Source organism: Trachemys scripta, chromosome 1, assembly GCF_013100865.1.
Source record: "Trachemys scripta elegans isolate TJP31775 chromosome 1, CAS_Tse_1.0, whole genome shotgun sequence".
NCBI classification, from domain to species: Eukaryota; Metazoa; Chordata; order Testudines; family Emydidae; genus Trachemys; species Trachemys scripta.
In genome coordinates this window covers 294,579,281-294,595,325 of record NC_048298.1, presented here as the reverse complement: position 1 = coordinate 294,595,325, position 16,045 = coordinate 294,579,281, and the positions used below count along the sequence as shown (strand labels likewise).

General features: G+C 38.4%; 1 protein-coding gene across 1 annotated transcript in view; it reads right to left on the bottom strand.

The window, feature by feature from the left end:
* Positions 1 to 16,045, bottom strand: part of TRPC4 (transient receptor potential cation channel subfamily C member 4) — a 191,924-nt gene that overhangs the window by 29,526 nt on the left and 146,353 nt on the right. Inside the window, exon 5 of the mRNA XM_034758576.1 lies at positions 5,205 to 5,344. Within this exon, the coding sequence (XP_034614467.1) occupies positions 5,205 to 5,344 (140 nt within the window). The remainder of the gene's footprint in view (positions 1 to 5,204; positions 5,345 to 16,045) is intronic.

The following is a 16,045-nucleotide window of genomic DNA, read 5'->3' as shown; positions in this document are numbered from 1 at the left end:
AACATTAAGAGCATCCTTGGGTGTAATGCATCAAAGTGAGAGAAGGAGTACTTGACTTAGCAGTGCAAAACATACTGTAGTTTCAAAATATAAACAGAATCCTTTGTTTTACAGCATAAATAGTTCTATTTGTATTTATAATCCTCAATTGAAGCAGCTACATCCCTTAAAATGAATCATGCCTTTATGAACTTAAAATGTATGAGACTACAATACATTTATAACCATGTGACATTTAACTTGTATGTTGGTAAATAAACAGGTATAAGAGACAAGGCCCAGATCTTCAAAGGTAGGGGGGCTCCTCCAGTCCCTGATGTAATTTAGAGCAGCATATAGGCTGCTCTAAATAACATTCAGCTGCTTGCAGCCTCAAAGGTTTGTTATCAGCCAGGATTTTTTCTTCCAGCAATTAACTCTTTTTTTTTTTCTGGGAACATCTCCCACATCAGGGAGTAGCACTGAGCTGCTATACACTGAGCTTCCTCTTATACAAGGAAGCTGGTTAAGATGGGTGTCTGGCTACGTTGTGTCACTAGAGTGATACACAACAGGTAGAACACATTTGAGAATTGGGCCTATATAATTATTTCAGTAAATACAGGCAAAACTATATTTCAGAAAAAATATTCATGCAACGTTTAGCAATTGAAAGTAAAGGTCATATATTATAACACTTTGGTAGTGTTTGTAATCCTAGGTCCTCATTTATTGTACAACTGGAAAACAATCATAGTTTAAGAATTTGAAACGAATGTGATTGATTAATCAATTAACCTCTCATTATTTCAGTTGCTTATATCAGATGCATTATTTATATACTCTGATGTAATCATTTTACCAAAGGAAAGGTGGAAAAAAAAAAAAACAAGGACAAAAAAGCTAGTTGGATTTAAAAATCACAGGCATAACAAAACAAATAATTGCAGAATTAAAGGTAATATTTTATGCACTACTGTGTTTACATTTGGAGTCTGATTAGCATCATGACATTAATTTGGAGGGTAATGGATGCATATTACTTCAGACACTGTCACCTTGGAATCTGATTACAGAAGGCAGAAGCTGACTGGGAGATGAAAGGATTATTATGGTTTCAAATTAATATTGTTCTAAAAGGAAAAATTGGATGTCTACAATGTTTTAGAAAGGTTTGCATTACCAATGAGGTTGTTATTTTGCATTTTGGACCAATAAAAATGCTATTTCCTGGTCACTGTATATGAAACTGTGTCTGCATATTAAAGCACATTCCATTAGCTTTCTGAATAAAAGGAGGCAGATTTTTCTCCACCTTTTCAAATACCTTTGCTCTACCTGAGTGATGCACAGGGACTCGAATCTGGCCACAGCTGCCTAGGTGAAAATTCCCCTGAGAAATTCTGAGTGGGTGTGAAATCAGCACAAGCAGCTACTATCCTACACCCCGCCCTACACACACCCTATTGAGATGCAGCGGTTCCCAAACTGTTGGTTGCAATTCCAAATGGTTTTGTGCCATCAGTAGATGGGGTCGCAGGTCCAAAGGACCAGATTCGGACCAAGAGATGATGCCATCTGCCCCTGAACGTGTCCGGACTTGCTCCTCAAACCCTGCACTAGGAGGTTGCCATTTTGTACATCTAAATGGCAGCCTCCTCATGGCATGACCTTGCATGTGTGGTGAATGCATTTTGTAAAATGGCAGCCTATTGGTGTGGTGTTTGTACAACAGGTCTCGACACATGAGCTGTGAGGATGTGGCTGTGCGGATGCCATTTGCCCCATCTGGCTGTGCAAGCATTCAGAAGATGCTTCTCTGTGGGCAGCAGCCTTCTCAACAGAGCATCCTCTCTGCTTGAGTGAGTAGGAACCTGTGCTAACTTTTTCTGAGAGGGAATCTGAAGTGGCTTATGAACTCCTTAAGACAGGGCCCATATTTTTTTATGCCACCCTGAGTACCCTTATGGCACTCAAGCATAAAGGATCAGTGTAAGTCACTGTCTCTGTGCTGCAGTAGTATCAGCACACAGGGCCTTCCTATGTCCTGGCCTCATCTGCTTAACTATGAATTCCTCTTTCTAACTTGTGAGATGAGGCACAATGGACTCATGTTTGCGCAGGGTATCTGCTTCATCCTCCAGCAGTGAGTCTAGTAATGCAGTTATGTGCAAAAACCAAGCATGCAAGAAATGTGCGGGCAAATATGGTGAGGCTTTGTGTATGGCTTCACCAATGTTTTTGTCAAGAATGAAGAAAGGACAAAATGCCTGCTATGTCACATAGTGTTAGCTAGCAAAAGCTTGAAGCCTAATAAACTTAAATGACCTTTAGCTTCACAAGGAACATGTAGGAAAACCAAGGTCATTTTTCCAGAGCTGGAAAGAAGAATTTTGATGTCAACAAGTGCAATTCAAGAGAGCCCTGTCCATCTCTGACCACACACAAAAGGCATCATCTGACAAGAGTTACTGCCTTGTGCAGGCCAAGAAACCTTACATAATCGGAGAGATTTTGATTTTGCCAGATGAAATCAATGGTGAAGATAATGTGTGGGGAAACGGAGGCAAACAAATTCAAAGACATACTACTCTCCAACAACACAGTGAATTGAAGGATTGAGGTGATAGCAGCAGATCAGGAAAACACACTGGTGGAGAGTCTGAAAAACACAGGTGCTTTTGTTCTTCAAGTTGAGGTGAGCACTGAGGGTCCTGATGCACATTTCCTGGCTTTTGTGAAATACATGGGAGAGTGCAATCCTTGAAGACATTCTATTGTCTCCCTCTTCCTGGACACAAGACAGCACAAGGAATGTTCGAAGTACTACATGGCTACAAGCAAAACAAAAATGTCCTTGGTGATCACATTGTAGGCTTTTGCACAAAGGGAACTCCGTCTATGGCAGGCCACCAGCAGGTCTGCATGCCTTGGTAAAGAAAGTTGCTCCATCTGCTCTGTGGACTCACTACATGAATCACAGAGAACAACAGGCATAGAAAGCTCTGAGTCCAGAGCTAGGTGAATTTTTGCAGTATCATCTATTGTGAACTACATCAAGAATCAGCCTCTTTGCACGCATCTGTTTGCAAAACTGTGTGAAGACATGGGATCTGATCATGACATGTTTTTATTCCACACTGAAGCTCGCTGAGGAAAAGTACTGGGATGATTTTTTGAACTGAGAGACGAGCTGTGTGCTTATACAATGGACTGCAAAAAGAGTGAATTTGTTGATTTTCTAGGTGACCAAAGGAAGATGTGCCCTCCTGGCTAAGTCACAGACATATTTAGGAAACTGAATGAAGTGCATACAGGTCTGCAAGGAAAGAACACCCACATTCTTCAGCTGAGTGATTGACTCACAGGATTAATGAAGAAAATTGTTTTCTGGAAGAATTATCTATTAGAGACAAATTAGGAATCCTTCCCACAGTTTTCTAATTTTCTGGCTGTCAATGAAATTATTAAGCCTCCCACACAGGTGATGGCTGAGCAGCTCAGCCAGATGGAGGAACAGTTTGCATCCTTTTCCCTCAACTTGGACATGACAACGTATGATTGGGTGTGAAGCTACTTTCAGTGCAAGCCCGATACCATGGATTTGCCAGCAGCTGAAATCGAACAGCCCATCAAAATGTCCCCAGATCAATTCTTGCGAGTAACATATGCCCAACTTTCTCTCCCGGAATTCTGGTTCACTGTGAAGAATGATAATCTTGCACTCTCAGCATGCACCTTGAAACTGATAGTGACATTCATGATCACATAATTGTGTGGAGCTGGATTCAGCGCACTTGTGTTCATCAACTCTCAGTATCTATCTACCATTGATGTCAAATTGGAGATTACATATGCAATTTCTACCACATCACCGGACTTTGAGAAGCTGTGTCACAACGTGCAAGCCCATGTGTCATATTAGCGAGCATTAAATATATTTAATGTGTAATCTTCTTGGATTCCTTGGTCACTATGTTGCTTTGTTGTGATCTGGGGTCACAGGAAACAGTAAGTCTGAAAATGGGGTCATGCAGGCAAAAAGTTTAGAAACACCTAATGTGATAGAAGAGGGAGATGGCAGGTCAGGTGTGTAGGGGCTCTGTTCTACTCTGCCAATTATCAACTGGGCATATAGACACTGATGAACCATCGCCAACTGACATAAATTAGAGAAGCTCCTAGGTCTGCTCTAAACTTATGCCACGACTGCAGCCAGAACAGCTGTGACTTGAGAACAGGGAGCTATAATCAGCTCCTTTATGGATGCTCACTTTCTTCTTAGCCTACTGGATCCTGGCACAGGAGAGACTCTGGCCATGTAGTTATTGGATAGTTGGTGGAAATAAACTTGAAATCCTTGAAATATAATGATGATAATGAATAATATAAATTAGAAAGTTATCTTGACTCAGAGGTGATTAGAGCTGTGTGAAAGTGCTGACACCTTTTTCTTGAAATTTAATTTGAATATATCTTTCTTTCATTCGAGACCATTTTGAAACCAGAATATTTAATTTTTACAAGGAATGTCCATGATATTGTGAATTCATATGGAAAACAGGCAGTATTCAACTATTCATGTTTTTGAAACAAATGGATGTTTCTCTGGAAGAAAGTTCAAATGTTAATAATGTCATATGTCTTATTCAATGGGGAGCAAAATGGACAAATTTTACCCAACAATGCTTCTATTATTTAGCCAAAATTTACATTAAATTTCAGTGTATTGATTAAATTGGACTAAAAGCATTCAAAAATGATCAATTTTGCTTTTTAATGTTTTTTAAGCTTTTATTTGAATGTTTCATGCAATTCTGATATGAGGTTGCATATTATTTATTAGACAACCTTAGTAATAAAGCTTCAGTAGAAAAAAATATGCAAAGACTATCTAACATAAAATACATTTTTGTACAAATATCCACACCTAATAATAATAATGCTTGGCATTTTTATAGTACCTTACATCCAAACATCTCAAAATGCTTTACTTATCCTGATGAATTAAGCCATCCAAAATCCCATGGCATAGATAAAGAATATTAAAACCATTTTACAGATGGCAAAACTAACAGGTTAGTAAAGTGATTCACTGAGTCATTCTAGTAGTTTATCAATCCAAGAAACTTTCAAATATAGAAGCAGGTCAAAAAGTATAACCTTAGTTACTTAATATATTTGTTTATAAATATTAGCTAACAATCATCAAATAGAATGATTACCTTTGAAAATGCAACAATTTTCAAAGCAATTGTTGCCAAGTATAAGGAGTTCATTACGAAATCCATTAGGTTCCACCAGTCATGAATGTAATCCTGTAGTCCACCATCCCACATCTGTTTAATTTCACCCCATATGAAACCTGTAAATATAAAAGAATTCATTCTAAGCATGGTTTTCAGAATAATTTTATACAGATCAGTCATTTTAGACTTCATTTTCTGATTCATGTTTCCAAAATGCATTCACTAAGCAAGAGAGAACTGACACATCATTCATCTAAGCATACAGCTTCATTTTCTTTTGCTTTCCTTCTATTACTTTTTCATTACATTCTAAGGAGTGTATAAAAAGTAGTCTAACATAGCAACTATTGCCATATTTTGTCCTTAGCTGTGTGTTCCAATGGAAACTGCATAACTGAAGAAACTGACCATTACCTTATTTCAATAGAAATTTATGCTATCATAGGGTATAGAGATTTCAACTTTGTTATCCATAATGGTAGGTAACAAATCTCCTATATCTCTTAAATCCTTAGTGTCATCAGCAAACTATTTCTAGCTGAAATATTAAAAACCATAGTACATTCATTTTAAACCTGATGGACTGGGAACAGTTTTCAGGTGTACTCCCCACATATCGCTTTTGACATAGCGATACAGAAATATTTAAAGCCTCTGGGAAATTTTGCATGAGGTCTGATGTGAGCTCAACTGAACAGCTCCAAAGAAAGGCATGTGGAGACACTTTAAAGCTATAATCATTAGAGGCCTCCCTCGGGAGAATGTGCTGAATTAATGCTTGCATATTATGAGGATGTATGGATGCATACATTTAAAATGTACATTTTACATAAATATGTACAGTCTTTTGGTTAAATATACCAGTTGAAGTTTCACATTTTTCAGTTTTACTTTCTTCTCTAAGTGAATTTAAATGTTCAATAAAGGTGCCAGGCTGACAGCAATGGAGAGTGAAATCTATTTACACTTGGGGGAATATGTTATTTATCACCTTTTCCTTAGTCATCTCTTTCAGCAACATCAGGCAGAGGCCTAATGAGCCTTGTATCAATAAACTCTATAATTAGGAATTGCCTTTCAGTCATAATCAATATTTTCACCAGAGGTGGCTACATGGAGGAGACGTCAGACTCAACTCCAAGGAGGCATTGCCTCTTTTGCCTTCATTGGTGCCAAAGATAGTTTTGTTATGTTTTTTCCTGACATCAGAAAATAAGGGGCCTGATAACCCTAGGAAGCATCACTCTCCCACTCAGTCATCCTCTCTTCAAAGGATTGAGTGGGAGAGGTGCTAACCTCACCAAGAGTCCCTGAATTTGGCTTGCTGTTGGGAAATTTAACCAGATTTAAGGATAGGGACAATTGTGTAAATGGAAAGACCCCAGCACAAGGTGGCCTTAGAGATTCATGGGTATATCCACCTAAATAAATTCTTCTCCAATTCATCTCAGTTAAGCATTCCACTTAGTATACTGCTTGAGGACAATGCAGAATGGCACTGGGATGATTAGTAAGACAAAAGTTTAAGGGAACTAAAATAAAGTGGTCATGGAAGCATCGTTGCTGAAATAATTTGACATTACAAACAGCCTAAGAGCTGAGTTGACGCAACTTCACAAAGGCTGGGGGCTGTTTTTCTGGCAGACAATAACTTAATGACAAATGGTTTCAAAGCATTATCTAAACTACAACAGAACTATGTCCAGACTGTTCATAAAAAAAATTAAAAATAGCTAGCATTTTCTTCAGTTTTATGAGTTTATGGGCAGAAAGCAGCCATATTACAGAAACCATTGTTCTAAGCACTGCCTAGGTTTCAGAAAATGATCATGAAATTGCAAATAGTCTCTTTAATTGTGAAATGCAGGTCTCATAACAGCATTCTTAGGGCAGAAATGCTTTCAAGAGAGCCTATAAAGAGCTTGGCTTTTAAACTCTTGTCTGCCATTTTTATAATCTGATGCTGGAGCATAAAGATAGAAAGCTGAAAGAGGTTGGGCACCACAAATATATGCTGAAATGATGAACACGCATTAGATGAAACATTTGTCTAAGTGGATTGCAAGCCAGGAAAGGAACACTACAAGCTGTATGCAATTCAATAGAAGACAGCAGATATAGTGGAGACCCAAAGCTAGGCTGCTTACCACTGTAACAGAAAACTGGTGAATGGGACTGTGTCTTGAATCCAACTTGAGAATTATAATGTATAAAACCAGAGCTGGTCAATATTGGAAAAGTTTTAAAAAAGTTTTTTGACAAAAAAAAAATAATAAATAAATTTAAAAACTGAATTTTTTTTTTTTTTTTTTTTTTTTCAAAAAACACTATTTTGTTGTTTTGGTTGGGAAAATCAGATTTTTGTAAAAAATTCAGGTTTAGAAAAATTGGGGATTTTGTTGTCTGAAATTAAAAAAATTCACCAAAAAAGCCCCAAAATGTTTACTGAAACACTTAAAACAATTCAGTTTCCAGAAAATCAAAATATGTTTAGTTTTCATTTTTCATTGAAAAACTGAAAAAAAATATTCAAAGGAAAAAAAAATTTCCTAAGAAAGTTTTCATCTTCGAAAGGCCATTTTTCCACTGAACAACTGTTTAAAAAAAATCAAATAGCTCTTTAAAAAACTAGATTCAACTTAATTTTAAGAGAGGACATTTGGTTATTTTGATACTTGTTTTTAAAATAAAATTAAAAAAATACTGGTATCAGTTTTTATCTACCAAATACAAACAGCACAGGCATTAGCAATACAGGTTTCCTTGCACTGCCTCACCAATGTGACTCTACTGGGGAAAGGTAGTTCAGTCTCTGGTGAGAGTGCCAATTAATTAGGGTATCAAATGTTGCAATGTTTTGGGTAATGAAGATATCCATCCACTAAGATTTGGGTTGAGACCAAAATCTCCTTTCACATAAACTCCTAAACACCTGTCAGATTATAAAAAATTTTGGTCACTGATGATTAATCCCATTATCAATAAAAAGCAACAGAGGGTGGGGGATGAATGAGCCTCCAGGAGATGACGCCGGTGATTGCCCGAAAGAGGGGGAGAGGCTTCCCCAGATGAACCCCACCGGACAGGGGTGGAGAGGCTGAGGAAGGACAAACCTGGTGGTTCATAAGGGGGGAGGTGTGTGACAGAGTGCTGGCTAGAAAACCCTGAGCCAGACCTTGGTCACACCAGCTCCAATCAGGAAAGGGGAACTTGAGCTGGCTGAGTAAGCCTAGGCCTAAGTGGCAAACGGGGAACAGCTGCCGGCCTTGTTATCCAGGGGCTGCATAGAGGCTGTCAGGAAGGAAGCCATGGGAGAGGAAAGGGAGGAGTCAGGGAGTTAGAGGCTGCTCTCCCCTGCTGGCTGCAGAAGCTAGAAGTCCCTGAGGCTGTTTGCCTGACACTGTCTGTAGCTACAAATGGTGGGAACTTGTACTGTAAATAAAGAGCATGGGTGATTGCACCAAAGCAGAGGTCTCTGGCTGATTTGTGGGTGCAGAAGTGGCAGAAGATAAAGGGGCACACTTGTGCCCGTTACAAGGGGATCGTCTCTTAAATAATTACATAAATAAAATAAGAATAAGAATCCCGCCATTTTCTGTACTCCGGCACTTTCCAAAATCGTGTATCTATATAGTAGTTACATTAAAAATACATTGAAAGTCCTTTGCCCAAATGTTACTATCAAACACATATGCATTGTTGATAACTATAGTGGTAGCTGTAATGAGATGTAACTTAGTACATCTATCTTACTTTAATTATGTTCCATTTTTTTCCTCTCATTTTGTCATGCCACTGCAGTTCAAGGCTCTGGCAAAGAAATAATACATGATATGATGGTTTCACAGTTTTTCTGACAGACCGGAAGCAATAACACTGAATATCTTGTGAAATTTCAGCTCAATCTGGTATGGCTAAATGTTCTAGGAACTTTTGGGTTTGTCTGAAATGAACAGCCAAACCTTTTCAGGTTTACCCATCTTGGGATCCTGTGAACTAGGAGGTGCCTCTGTGGGTTAAATGTAGTTTTCATGGTCTTGGATACATAAAAGGCATCAATTTTTATGTTTATTTTGACATAGACTCCTAAGTCACTAGGGGCCAGTTTTTAAAGATATTTAGATGCCTGAAGATACAGATAGATTTCTAGTGGGATTCTCAAAAGTACCAATTAATTAGGTGCCTTGGCACTTTTGAGAATCCCACTAGAAATCTATCTGCATTTTCAGATACCTGGAGACCTTTAAAAAACTGGTCCTGGATGTTTTTGAAAGTATTCTTTGATCAGACTCTTGCAAAGGCCCTCTGTGTGCAGTGCATTTGGTGGTTATTAACTTATTTAGACTCTGCAGGATATATGAGATGCCAGTAGTAACCAAAAAAAAAAAAAAAAACCCAAAACAAAACAAACCAGTATCTGAGTAAGTTTCTGCAGGTTAATAAAGAAAACAACTTGTGCCATGGAGGCTACAGAGTCTTTTATTAAACTACCCTGAGGACTCTAATTGAATAGACCTATTGAACAGACAGTAATTGCTTTATTCCTTTTCATTGTTTGACATCCTCAGCTGCTTTCTTTTGATTTTCTGTCTAAATCTCAGTTTCAGTGGTTGAGTAGTTTACAATCCAGGGAGGAGAAGACATCTGCAGATGCTAGCTGTGCCAGCTTCTTGTTGGTAATGAGCTGTGTAAATAAGTTCTTCCTGTACACTTATGCCAGGGTGAATGAATGGTTATTATTTGCCAACATTTCCAAACCTTCCTTAAAATTCAGACCCTTCATTTATATTTAGGTACCTAATTAGACTCCGGGAGATTATGGACCTATTACAGGCAAAAGGCAATGAAGGATGAATCCTGCAAAGTACTGCACACCCTTAATTCCCACTGGCCTCAATGGCAGTCAGGGTCCTCAGCACCTTACAGGATCAAGCTGTGAATTAACTGGTTGCTGAATATAGCTAAAATTCATGACAACATCTAGCTACTATTTAAATCATCCATCCATCTATCTATTTAATTGTATCCAAGTGGAACCGAAACAGACATGAAAACATATTTCCCCACTATATAGATTGAATTGTGTTGTATTCAAAAGTCTTACTCTAGGAGGGAAAAACAGGAAAAAAGTAGTAGAAATTGTTTTGATTTGACTTGAGAAATTCAGATGCAGGCTAGATTTTAATTTTAAAAATACTGTTTTTTTCTTTGGAAATGGTTAGTTTGTGGCAGGAACAAGTTAATGAAGGCTCTTAATTTTATGAAGGCAGAATTGGAAAATATTTTTTACATATAACAATGTCTCCAGTGTCACAAATAGAGAAATACTGGAATTATTGCAAAAAATATAGTGAAGCAAACTCAATATTTTTGCACAGTGCTGCTGTTGACTCATGCTCAGCAAATAGGATATTCGGATATGCTTCCATGCTCTCAGATATATTCTGCACAGGAGTCTGTATATAGCAATGAAAATAAAATATGTCCTGCACTCAATGTGAGGTATAAATCTTGCGGAATTTGTTTTATAATATTTTAAGGTTTCATTGGCATTGCTTATGGCTTTAATATGCCGACAGTTATTATGTTTATTTAATGTACAAATTATTTTCTTGCTTTCACAAGATTCTACAGGGGATAAAAAGGGTAAACCGGGGCTTATATCTATATTACCTAAAAGATCCTTAATTTTATACATGTTAACATCTAGCCCAACAGTTCATTGCTACAATCCTATACTAATTAATTTGTACAATTCTTGTTACTCTAATTAGTAATTGCCGTGCTTCAGTGCCGGTATAGCAATTTAATGGAGATATTAATCTAGAATATTTATCAATTAAGAGTGGGATTTTCAAAAGAGCCTAAGGCTCAGATACTCAAAGGATCAATGGGAGTTAGGTGCCTAAATAACTTTGAGGAGCAGGGCCCAAGTGATTTAGGAGCACATATCCTGTTTATTTTCAATTAAACTTGAGCTCCCAAGTCACTGTAGCACTTCTGAAAATCAGTAGGTACTTAATCTCATTGTTAAACTGAATACATAGTCATATTTGAATTTTAAATTGTCCTATATTTTTTCAAAATCTTTTTTGCATGAATCCATAGTTCTATAGTGGTGATAGAATGAGTCACCATTATGAACTATATTAACCTTTTCAGTAGTAGTTTTATGTGTACTAGAACAAATCATTTGAATAGTCCTCTAAGCTGCACATTTTGTTACTTTAACAGATAAAAGGATTTCAGTTTTGGAATAACACCAATGATGGCACTTGCTTGCTTAAAAATATGACCAAGCTCCAGGTATTATGTACTGTCTTGCCAAATACTGACTCCATCAATAAAGTGTTCTGGCTACAGTAAAACAGCAGATTGGGATAAATGGTCGCCTGGATGCTATAACCTTTTATATTATCTTGTAAAAATAGAGTGTTTGTAATTCTAAGCCATTGCCATTGGGATGGAAGTCAGTCATAACTGATAAAAGGCTATGTAAAACTCAAGGCTCAGAAGGTCATTGTTAATTAAAAGAACTACCTTTATTTTCTGAGCTTTCTATTCATACATTACATTATATATCAGATGCTATAGTTATGCGCATCATAGAAAAGCCCATGAGGAAATTAATAATTCTTCCTTCGGAGCAGGGCTTGAACGGTGTGCAGTAAAAAAGGCCTAGGGTCAAGCACTGAACAATAAAGAGATAAAAAAATATTGAATACCTGCTCATTCAGTTAGCATCATCCATTTGCTACTGCAAAATATGGGGGGACATAAAACGCCCAAGCTTTTAACATGGGCAAAACCATTTTTTTTTTCTACCCTCTATTCTTGGAAATGGCTCGACCATTTTAGCTCACACCCTGCAAAGAAAATTGTAGCCCAAACAGTTATAGTCTGGCAAACGTATAAGCAACTGGAATCAGGGTCTTATAATGGAAAGTTTTTGGGCAACCTTAATATGCAGAACAAAGGAAACGGATAACATTATTTAAAAAAACAGGATTTCGTTCCCTCTCATTTTTGAGCCCTGGGTTACAGTGGTTCCGAAGGTCACATAATTTATGCTTAACTTACTCTCTTAGCTCACAGATATCATATGTATTCATTGAATCTTCTTGGACAGAGATCTGTTCCACAATGAGTGTTCATTTTCCTCCACCATGCTTCCTTTGTCTCCATCTGGGTGTGTGTTGTTTCATCTGGGTGGCCACATCACCCTTTATCTCTGCTCCCTCTAACAACCCAATTTCCAGTACCTGCTGATCAATGTTTTGTGCTTCTTTCCTGACCTGTTGCTGGTAATGATTCCCCTGTTAATGTCACATCTATAAACAGTTCATACTGAACTTTTGCGTATCCATTTGTAGTGTCTCTAGATATAAGCAGACTAAGCAATTGCCCCAAACAGCTCAAGGGTGCCCCAGTTTAGTATTTGCCATTACCAAAATACCATTCATCGTATTTAACATGGACTTAACAAGTGTATTATTATATATTGTGTTGGTATATTTTTTGATTTGCAGAAATAATGCAATTATTATATTTAAGGGGTCAGTAAGAGGGGGCCCAAAGATACTCTGGCTTAGGGGCCCCTGGTGGGATAGCACCACCTCTTGATTCAGATACACTTTGTTCTCAATGCTCAACAAGACTATACTATCACACTCATCCCACCTAGAATTTCTTCAGCCATGAAGTTGTGTATTTTACACCATTTACAAGCCTCCTCCTTTCCTATAGGTTCTCACTCTCTAATAACCTGTATCAAACAATCTGACAGAAAGAACAAGGCATGGAAACAAATTGTTAAAAAAAAGCCACTAAATCCCTGTTCTTTTTACATTCAATACTATCCAGAGCCTTATTAAGCTGAATATTCTAGAGAAGACCATAGAAATACACACTCAATTTATCCAAACAAACCCATGCTGAAATATTAAAAGTGTTATGGAAACATGAAAATTAACAACAGAAAAATAGGAATTTTCCATGCCCTTTCAAGAACGTGAGATGGACCCAACCTGGAAAATTCTACAATCTGAATACTACTACTACTAATAAAGTTATAAGAACCCAAATTATTATTCTTAAGAATTTTCCTCTCATAGAAGTTCCTCATCTTCTTTTTCTGACCCTCTTGTTCACTCTTTCCCCCAGCAATCTAGCACAACTACAGTAAGTGAGCCCTATCAATGCAGTGATGTTTTTTTGTCAGAGAAACTTTCTCTCTTGTTATGTCCTCTAAGTCACTTGCAGAATGGTCCAGAAAAAAGACAGCCACCTGAAGAACAGTATGCACACCAACCTAATACTACTATGATATCAAGATCCCATTGCCATTTGCTACATCCCCACAGAACAGACTGGGGAAAACACCAATGAGTTTATTAGAACACAGCTATTGACTATAGAATTCATAGAAGTGAATGTCCTGATTGTCTATTCCTCCATTCCTGTGCTAAGGGCAAGATTGGAACGGGAAAGAAAAAGATGGCTTAAGCCAACTTTGTTGTCACCCTATTCTTGAGTTATCTGGAGGTCTGACATAAATTAGAGCAGCCTCAGGGCTGCTCTAAACTCAAAACATTGACTGCAATGGCCCCCTATGAGTTGTCTGTCAGCTGAGAATAGTGACTGCAGCATTGATCCAGTCATGTATCATCTCTCCTCTGACTTGTCCTCTACATCAGGGGCTGTGATTTGGGCTCCTGTAGTGCTGGTTTGGCAGCTGAATGTTGGTTAGGGAAGCCCCTTACACCTGAGACATTTCAGGAGAGAGTTGTTTCTGCCTGGTTTCACCCCCTTTACATTGCTGGCATAGTGCAGAGGGGCAATTAGGGCAATCACACAGAATCTAGTGATGGCATGGATAATTGTTTGGGAAAGTTCTCTGGCCTGTGTTATACCAGGAGGTCAGACTAGATGATCACAATGGTCCCTTGTGGTCTTGGAATCTACGAATCTAGTGATGAAAAAGATTGGTCTGTCTCACTCCCTCACTTCTATTGTTTATTGCTCTTGCTCATTCCAACTTACTCTTGCTCATTGCCTCAATGGTGGTAAGGTCTTCAGGGCAGGGATGATGTCTTTTTATTTTTCCTGTGAAAACAACTAGCAACCTTCAGGATGCCAATTAATAACTACTAATAATTAAGGCTGCAAGTTTGTCACGGAGGTCATGGAAGTCATGGATTCTGTGACTTTCTGTGATCTCCGTGACTGGGCCAATCACACCAGCCGCTGCTGGGGCAGTCTCGGGACACCCCCCACACCCAGCAACAGCAGGAGTTTAGGTGGGGGCTCAGGGCTGGGGGTTCAGGTGCAGAGAGGAGGAGGGCTCTGGCCAGCGCTTTCCTGAGGGTGGTCTCCCCGGAAGTGGCAACATGTCCTTCCCTCAGCTCCTAGCTCCCATGGTTCCCAGCCAATGGGAACTCATGGAGTTAGGAGCTTAGGGAGGGATATGTCACCACTTCCGAGAAGCTGGATAGGGAGCCTGCCAGACCCGCCAACCCCAGCACCAGAGGGGGTTCTGGGCTGCTCCCAGCAGAGCACCCGCAGTGCCCCCGGACTCCCTCCCCGAGCACCCGTGCTGCTCACCGGGCTGCCCCCTCAGCGCCTGCACCCCCCCAAGCACCTGCAGTACTCCCAAGATTAGTCAGGTATACAGTGCAAGTCACGGACAGGTCATGGGCTGTGAATTTTTATTTCCTACCCATGACTTTTCCTAAAAATGCCCGTGACTAAAACATAGCCTTAAAAATAATACAGTTTCCCTGGCAGTGAAGGATTTCTCCCTATTGTACCTTTAGTCTTGTTTAGATAGAAATTCCACCACTTCAATTGGGAGGCCATTCCACAAACGAATAGATCTGACTGTCAGGAAGTTTATCCAGATATTAAGCCTAAATGTTCTTCTTTTTTAGTTTTATTCCCTTAGTCCTAGTTATACTGACTTTTATTACTGCAGAGATAATCACCAGGTATTGTAATATAACGTGTATAATCAAGTAAATTGTCTAAAACAAAAAAATGAATGAAGAAACTTTCTTAAATGATCTTTTTTTCTTATAAAATTAACTGTTTCTTTGAGTAAGTAGCCCGATACAGGTTCTTCCACTGAGTTTCCTATTCTAAGGACTCTTAACATGTGTTAATTATACACACTGACTCTTACATACTAGTAGGAAAATGGTAATTAATGTTTGATCTTTATAGAATTTAGATAATTATGGACAATTTTAATGCTTCCTAAGTATTAAATCCTGGAGCCATATATATTATGAGATCCATACTGAGGATAAGTCAGGAATATGTATAGCTCCCATTTGTCTGTACTCACAGTAAGAAAGGTCACATTAAAATGTAAATTACATTCAGAACTGCCCTAACAAGGAGAAAGAAACATGAGTCTATTGTTTAAAAAAGTTAATAGCCTTGAGATCTGTTGTAGCTGCTCCAGGATAACCTTTGCTTTGGGAAAGGGGATTAGTTAGTTACGTTGCCAGTTTTAAAATAGGACTTTTACCCTAGAGCTACATAAGTTCAGTATATGCTTCAAAATGTATCTGCATCCAGTAAGCAGAAATGTATAATTTACCTACCCATATGTCAAACTGGGATAATGATACTATCCATTTTAACAGGTTTCAGAGTAGCAGCTGTGTTAGTCTGTATCTGCAAAAAGAACAGGAGTACTTGTGGCACCTTAGATACTAACAAATTTATTAGAGCATAAGCTTTCGTGGACTACAGTCCACTTCTTCGGATGCATACAGAGTGGAATAAATATTGAGGAGATATATATACACACA